At 37.7% G+C, this 8366-nt stretch overlaps 1 protein-coding gene across 3 annotated transcripts; it reads right to left on the bottom strand.

The window, feature by feature from the left end:
• Positions 1-432: 432 nt before the first annotated feature.
• otx1 (orthodenticle homeobox 1) lies at positions 433-7868 on the bottom strand. Of its 3 annotated transcripts, none has more exons than XM_058398407.1 (4): positions 7452-7868; positions 5176-5373; positions 3829-3983; positions 433-2525 (listed from the first exon to the last, which is right to left on the bottom strand). In XM_058398407.1, the coding sequence occupies exons 2-4, from the start codon at positions 5270-5272 to the stop codon at positions 1776-1778; spliced, it is 1002 nt and encodes a 333-aa protein (XP_058254390.1). In that variant the 5' UTR covers positions 5273-5373; positions 7452-7868; the 3' UTR covers positions 433-1775. The 3 variants fall into 3 exon arrangements, with proteins under 3 accessions (XP_058254390.1, XP_058254389.1, XP_058254392.1); XM_058398406.1 differs by lacking the exon at positions 7452-7868 and adding an exon at positions 7061-7423 and having other exon boundaries at positions 434-2525; XM_058398409.1 differs by lacking the exon at positions 7452-7868 and adding an exon at positions 7061-7420 and having other exon boundaries at positions 438-2525; positions 3829-3980.
• Positions 7869-8366: the final 498 nt, after the last annotated feature.

Here is an 8366-nt window from a genome sequence, read left to right as displayed (position 1 = left end):
TTTTTTTCCCCCATCATATATATATAGTATATATATATATATATATATATATATATATATATATATATATATATATATATATATATATATATATATATATATATATATATATATATATATATACATATATACATACACACACACACACACAAGTCAATGTTTAGAGCATTTTACTGTGATACAGCTTTAAAAGAACTACAATTCTCTACATATAATAACTCTATTTCAGCTGTTCACGATATATATATAATCATGCAAAAGTTACAAAATATAAAATGGGTTTTTGTATATAAAGTGTTAATCTAATCCAGCTCCACTGACTCTGAGACTGAGAACCCGGTGGCACTCAGAGAGACTGTGAAAGCATGAACATTTCCCAGCAGCTTAACAATGACATTATTTCCAACTTTCCTCTCTGAAAGGATCGCCTGAAAGAAACCCGAATGTCATCCTGTCTGGCCTGCCGAGCTATTAAAAAACCCCTCCATAACTATTGTGTTTCCTCAAAATGTTTTCCTTTTTTTGCCGAACATGAGCATTTGCAAATGAATGATATGGTGGGAGTTTACAGCGAAAAGACTGCGCGCGCGCGCACACACACACACACACACACGAGGCGGTGTAAAAAAGTTGGTAGTTAACTGTTCTTTATTATTTTAATTATTATTACGGACAGGAATGTAATGGCCTGCGCCTGAAATACATTCAACATCTCACTGGCATTTTGGGAAAAATGTTCCTTTAAAGTCCACATTTTCTCTCCAAAAGTGGGGGGAAAAGGGGGGGGGGCAAGTCCGTCAAGTGCTTGGAAAATGTGTCCGACGTCCGTGCTGACCGATGAAGAAAACTTCCTCTCATCCTCATCATCATCATCAGCCAGTTTCTGCTTGCTGCCGATGAATTTTTTACGAAAAATAAAGAAAATTCCGATTAAGCGGAAGGAAATGTTACCCAAATTCACCTACTCTAAATTTTATGTCTCGTGTTTATTTTTTTTCCTTTACATTTTATTATTTCTCTCCCACACACGCAGGGCTCACCCTCCATATAAAAATCTTTTCTTTTTTTTCCTTTTCCTCCAGGATAACCCAAAACCGAAATGATCAGCCTGTCATGATACGAGTCCGGCAGCGCGGTTTATTCTTCATTTCATCTGGGGGCAAAAAAAAAATAATTGAAGGGGGGAGAAAAAATAAAAAAAAATAAAAACAAAGATTTAACATAAAAGTATAAACCATCTCAGATTCCGTCAACGCCAGCTAAAATGTGGTCACTGGAACGGACCCATATACCTATGTACAAGATGCAGCTCGGCTCAAGCTGATTAAAAACACAAAAAAATCTCTCGCAGACTAAAAATAACCGATTTAAGAAGGAAAACAAAAAAATCTGTACAGAGTTCACAGTCTTGCGCAATGTGTAATGTTTATTTCACTCCAGAGCTGAAGAGGGGATGGGATGAGGAGATGAAAGTCAGGTTGCTTATTAAAACCCGACTGTAATCGTTTTGATGAAAAGAAAATCTCTCTTCCACATGGTCGCATGTTTCTCTTTCTTCTCCAAACACAGGGCTCTTCTTCTTTTTTTAGAATATGATGCTGAACATCTATTTTGTTAACTCTAAGTCCGTATAACTTTTTTTTTTTCAATATATTTATATATAGAAACTCAGCACACTATTAAAAACCGTGAGAGTGAAGAATGTGATTGAGTGACTGGGGGGAAAAAAGTGAGGGGAGAAAAATAAAAAATAAAATACAATAACCACCACCAGATCACAAGACTTGGAACCTCCAGGACGCCTGGTCTTTGTAGTCCAAACAGTCCGCCGTGTTGAAGTTGAGCTTCCAGGAGGATGCCGCTTGGTCCTTGTAATCCAGGCAGTCGGAGGTGTTGAAGGTCAGGCCAGCGCCGCTGTACGCCTGGTGATGGTGGTGGTGGTGATGGTGGTGACCTGAAGATTGGCTGATGTGGTGGTGGGGGTGTGTGGGCATGGAAGATGGTGTCATGGGGCTCAGCTGGTGAGGGTGGTGGTGCGAGTGCATGGGTGTCAGGTAGGAGCTGCAGTCCACGCCACTGAAGTAGGATCCGGATGGTGTGGGGTAGCTTTGGCCGTACGCCGCCGTTTGGTTGTAGGACATGGGGTAAGAGGAAGAGGAGGTGGAAGAGGCTGAACCAGAGATGGAGCGCTGCATGCAGGAGGCGCTGGAGGGCGGGACGGGCTCCGAGAGAGACGAGGAGGGAGGAGGTGCCGAACCTGGAGACATGGCTGGGCTCCAGATGGACGAGACCGTGCCGATTGAGGTAGACATGCTGTTGTTGGTCAGGGAGGAGGAAGAGGAGGAGGTGGAAGAGGAAGCCGAGCCGGCGCTGGAGACAGCTGGTGGTGTGAACTGACCGCTGCTCTCAGAGCCTGTGCTTTCTCTAGTGGGAGAAGATTTTTTCTTCACTGGCCGAGCTTTCGTGTTGCTGTTGCCACTCTGCTGCTGTTGACGACACTTTGCCCGGCGGTTCTTAAACCACACCTGGAACAGAAACACACACACACACAGGATGAAACAAACATGCACAAGACTGTATTCTGTAGTTGAACATGCAAACATACAATGACCTCCCCTTTTTATCACCTAGAGAAGTAAACCATCATTCAGACACATTTGAAATATAATCAGACCCCCACAGAGCCACATTAAATGATTAAAGAGACCTTTCGTGCATGCCTGAAGGGCAAAACTAGGAAGCCATTGTACAGTAGCAGTGTGGAGAACTAGTTACTGGCTGTTAGTTGCATTAATTTGCATGAAGGCTCTTTCTGTTCAGGCCTGTGGATCTCATTACAGCACAAGGAGGTGGCAGGAAGATATTAGGCTATCGAGTTTCCCACCAGAGATGGTAATTCAATAGCGCAAGGAGGGTCTTTCCATCTAGAGTGTTTTATTTCACACAACCGTACAAGGGTAAATAAAATTATAGTCCAGTAAGAGGTGCTTGTCCTTGCTGGATTTTTAAATCGTTCAGTTTTTCCAGAACAATTACAAAGAAGTATTACAAATAATCATCAGAGACGGAGTGAGAAAGGAGCAGATGTCTTCATTTCACAGTTTACATCAACACCAAAACGTCTGACAATATAGCAGTCAAGCTGTTAAATCATTCATTCTCAGCTAAAGGTCTAAACCTATCAGGCCTTAAACTGCAGCTTTTCATGTGATGCAATGTTCAGTTTCTGCAAGACACCGAAGAAAAGGAAATTTCATCTGACGAGAATCCCAAGAGTACATTACAGGAAGCCATTTCATTTGGTGGAAAAAAAGGTAACACACTGCCACAAGTCCAAACGAAATACTTTAAACAAGCAGCTTAGACTTCAACACCAAATAACACTAAAGTTACTGAAAGTTCTCCAAAAAGCCATGCAGGAAATTACTACAGCAATCAATAGGGGGCGTTGGTAGGCACTAGCCCGGGCGTTCGCAAGTTTATGGTTATCGTATTTAGCCAAACAAACAAACAAACACAAAAAAGCACACCAAATAAACCCACTTTAAATTGTAGATTGTTTTGTATTTATTATAAATCTCCATTTAACTATCATCATATCAGCTAGACACAACGTAGGCTGATTTCTTTTACAGTAAACAAATAGAAATTGTTTCTCCTTCTGTATTTGTTAGAAAAGCGTTTCAAGAAGGAATAAAAAAAGGAACAGCAAAAAAAGGGAAAGAGAGAGAGAGAGAGAAGAGATTTCCAAACAATACAAAAATAAGTTCCTTCTGTGTTGCCAGTAACTGTTCATATAGGATTTATAGATCATTATTGGACTCTTACCTGCACTCTGGATTCGGGTAAATTGATTTTTAGGGCCACTTCCTCGCGCATGAATATATCCGGGTAACGTGTTTTGGCGAAAAGAGCTTCGAGGACATCGAGCTGTGAGCGCGTGAAGGTGGTCCTCTCTCTCCGCTGCTTCCGCGGCGTTGCTGCTGGAACAAAAATAAATCACAAGAAGAAAACATTTATACATTATGAGGAAAAAGGAAAACATTTGTGAATTCTGTGCATTAATTAAACTTTTAAAAAAATTTTTTTATTAAGGCGCATGTTTCATTTAAGAAGTTAAAATATACTATAAACGTTTTCTTTAATAATTTAAAACAGTCAAGCATTATAAATAAATAAATAAATAAATAAAACTATAGAGGTTAAAACTGTAGTATGAAGTATAAATCTGTAAATACTGCAAAATAAATATTATAAAATGTAGACAGCCTGATTTATGCGCTGAGGAGGAGTTTGTGCGCTTGATGGAGTCAATTTTCTGTCAAAATTCTTGCAATTTAATTTCTAAAAATATAAAACGCAAGTCAAAGCGATAATACTGCCCCAGAGTTAAATCATTAAAACACACTGGACAGTCTATGAGCAAGAGAAATGGACTTGGAAAGCTAGAAAAGTTGCTCGAGCATGCAAACCGATCAAGTGCAAATCTAAACAGATGTTCAGTTAACCTACAGCGGTGAAGTGAATCCATTTACTCTCCATCCGAAATACAGACAAAACTGAACAATATCAGCTACCCAACAAACTACAGTCACACAAGGTGCAGGTTAAAAGTGCATCATAGTAAATATTTAGAGATCATTAAAAAAATCCTCCAAGGAGATACTTCCTGATGTTACTCCTTCATTCTTCCCGCACTGATCACCTTAGTGCTTTATTTTTCTTCTTCTCTCCTCTATCATACCTGACTCGACTCATCATCTCATTAACACACTCTTCAACAGCTGAAAATGTGTGTGTGTGTGTAGTGCCGAGAAACACACACTAAAAAGCTGATGCAGGCTTACTGCTAATCCCCAGGATCAACCGCAACTCAGTCGGTGGAAGATTTTTTTTCCGTAAAAGCCCCTAAACAATGTTTCAAAGAATAACAGGAATGTGAGCTCTATAGTTTTTAAAATCCGCCTGAATAGCGTGCGTTTTGTTGCTGCTTTAATACATTTTGTGTTGTTTCATGTTTTTGTGGTCTCCTAGTTAACTGTTTTAATATTTGCGTAAAAAGCTGCTCGATAGTGGAGTGTAACAGGAGTGTGTGTAAGGGCAAAGAAAATTGCCCTCAAAATGCACCAGAGTGAAAGCAGTACGTGTTAATAGTGTGTGTGTGTGTGTGTGTACCTGGATAGCCGACGGAGGGATGCAGCAGGTCCATGGCGGCTCCGCTCAGCCCCAGGCCGTTCATGGCATAAGGGGGCTGTTTGAGGTATGACATCATGCTAGAGGCAGGCGCGGGTCGCCCCGGTTCGGCCCAGATCGCGCGCGAGTCTCCCCGGTAATGCAGCTTGCCTGAGCGCTGAAGCCTCCAAAAAACAGATCCTGAAACACAAAGTCGGGGTGTGTGTGTGAGATTAATGCGCCACTTAATAAACAGAAATCAGGGCAACAACTGCCTACTGCAAATAATAAATCAGAAGGAGTAAACAACAAAAACAAACAACTATTTAATACACCTTTATTTCTTTTTAAAGCGAAAAAAAACAACGACATGCAAATGAAAGGACAAATATAAAACAGAAGAATAGAAGTTACTATTCAAATAATTAGTCTCAAGTGGCTTGAAATAAATCGAAAAAATACGTGTGCGCGCATTTTAGGCGATTGACCTAATAATAATAATAATAATAATAATAATAATAATAATAATAATAATAATAATAATAATGTTAGGAGTGAATGTGTGAGAACTATTTTTTCCCCGCAATTATAGAATTCTCAGAAATTATAGAATTCTCCTGACTGTCCACAAAACAGACCAAACATAAATCTGTACATTAAAAAACAAAACAAAAACAAAAGCTCAACTTTTTTTTTCTCCCCCATTTAAACCACGATATTAAAGATTTCCCCTGCAACTGCATGCGGTTCATCTGAAACATGTAGAAAAACTCCATAGAAGCCTACATGCCCTAATAAATACATTAATTATATTAAAAATAAACGCATTATTAATCGAATTAATGGATAAAATCGAGCCTCTTGTACTGTGTGAAAATACATGTGAAGCTAAATCTGTAGGCCTCACTGCCCTTCTGCTCAAAAACGGGAAATAAAAAAATTACAACCATTTAATTTAATTAATTATATATATTTTTAATAAACGAATACGGAGGTTTAAAAACAGAGAAAAAAATGTAGTGTAAACATGATCCAATAAATAAATAAACAAATTTGCACAGAAATCTGCTTAGTAAACTTAGCAGTGTGATTTTATTTAAAATACTTGATTTAAATCTTGTTTTAAACAAAAGATCAATTAGGATTATTTTATCTCGTGCATTTATTTCCTCTACACCATATCAACCTTTTAACATTTTGTTGCTTTATATCTTATCTTATTAGGCTAGATGGTGTTACTCCACATGTTAACAATTATAAAGTGAGAAAAAGCACCGCGGACAAAGTAGTCACTACGTGCAAGTCTGAGAAAATAAAACAATTTTACATTTTTAGTTAATTGTTGTTGTTTTACGTAATAGACCTGCATCTGGAATTTGTGTATTCAGACCTTTTGCGTTATCTATTTTAACGTAACTAAAGGAGAGAGAGAGAAAGAGCCTGCGTGCAAATGAAGCCAATTGCAATGTAGATTAGAGCTCCAGGGAACATGACTAAGCAGCGGCCTTATCACTCAACTAAATTAACAAAAACACAAAAAAACCCACAAAACACGCCTCTCCAATTAGGCTCGAGACGAGCACAGAGACCCCAAAGGTGCAAAACGTTTCAAGGAAATAAATAAAATGAAGTAATTTAATTTTTTTTTCCTGCACAGTTTACAGAGCAAAGAGGTGTTCTTACTAAACACCAAAATTTAGCGACTTTACCTAGAAAACTAATTGTGGCTTAACTGACCAACATGCATGCAAAGTTATTTTATTTTATTTAAGCACTAAATAGATTAGAGAGAGGAAGATCCGTGCAAAAAAAAAAGAAAAGAAAAAAAAGAAAATACAACTAAATAAATAAAATAAAAATAATAATATATATATTTTTTTTTGCTTACCTTTTTGAATATCCCGGTGGAGTAAATTTTCTCACTTTCTGACACACAACAATAAAAAATATCCAAGCAGTAGCAGAGATCAGGAAAGCGAACTTAAAAATAAAAAAAAAATAAAAAAAACAAAGCCCCCAAAAATAAATAAGCGTTAAAAGACTCCTAAGAAAAAACAGGCAGGCTGTTTGTTTTCTTTTTGTAAATGGTTAAATCTCACACCTTCTCAGCGTTGTGTTTTCAGAGCGATTCCGCAGTTTTTATATGTATATACATTTATATATATATATATATATATATATATATAAAAACAAAACAAATAAAGTGGTTTTAAGCTTTCGGAGGCTTCGCCGGTGTAAAAGGTGATTGCTAATGTAGACGGATGGAGGAGATTGATCACCTTCTCCTAAGCCTGCCTCTCTAAGAGCACAGGACACCTGCAGCTTCGCCGAGTGCCAACCAATCAGCGCTCTCCGCGGGCCCGAGTGACGTCGAGTTCAGCCAATCCGTTGCCGAGAGTGAGCTCGTAAGCCCCTCCTACGCCGTTCCTCCCTTCGTGACCGAGCACAAACACAGAGACCTGCAGCAGCGACTGGGAGACTTCTGGAGAGGAAGAGAAATTCCTGAAAAACGGAGAAGTGTGTTAAAATCCAAGATTTCAGCTGTTCAAGAAGGAAAAGGGAAATGCGGGGAAACGTTTATTCAACATTAGTTTGAAGGCTAAAAATGATCCAGTGTTTTTGAGTTATAATTAGAAATTTCAGCAGAAATAAAGAAAATTGGGATTCAAAACAAAACAAAAAACCCCCATGCAAATAATTTAAAACTTGTCCAATATTTTTGAGCAAATTATATTTTAAAATTAGGAAAGCACCGAATATTCATTTAAAACATATAAATGTCTCCGTGTCAGAAATCTAACCTCACTGCAAACACTAACAATCTAAATAAAAAAAAAATAAAAAAAATCCCGATCATTTTTCTTCCTATTAACAACCCATTTGCAAGATATATATATATATCTATATTTTTTGTTTTTGTTTTTATTTAAATCTGCACGAGGCAATGTCTCACGCGGGATAACAAATACGGAAAAGAAAAAAAAAGTTTAATTTATCTATTTTTTTATTTGTGTTATTATTATTATTATTATTATTTTTTATTGTGAAGCTATCTCATGAATATTAATGCACGCGTAATCCCCACTTAGAATTAGATTTGGGAATAGTGCTGAATAAAAGTTTAATAGGCGGTCTCTTTTAAGAGGGAAATAAGGAAAAGGGGGGATTGAAAGAAAGTGGATAATAATATTAAA

This window comes from Hemibagrus wyckioides, linkage group LG09, assembly GCF_019097595.1.
Source record: "Hemibagrus wyckioides isolate EC202008001 linkage group LG09, SWU_Hwy_1.0, whole genome shotgun sequence".
In the NCBI taxonomy this organism is placed as follows: domain Eukaryota; kingdom Metazoa; phylum Chordata; class Actinopteri; order Siluriformes; family Bagridae; genus Hemibagrus; species Hemibagrus wyckioides.
This window is presented reverse-complemented; position numbering and strand designations above follow the sequence as displayed.

Bases quoted from the DNA above. Each gene is read 5' to 3' on its own strand.
- otx1 (XM_058398407.1), bottom strand. From the start codon at position 5,272: ATGATGTCATACCTCAAACAGCCCCCTTATGCCATGAACGGCCTGGGG. The intron at 3,984-5,175 runs GTACACACACAC...TTTTTGTTCCAG, and splicing joins TCCCTCCGTCGGCTATCCAG to CAGCAACGCCGCGGAAGCAG. The intron at 2,526-3,828 runs GTAAGAGTCCAA...TTTCTGTTCCAG, and splicing joins TACCCGAATCCAGAGTGCAG to GTGTGGTTTAAGAACCGCCG.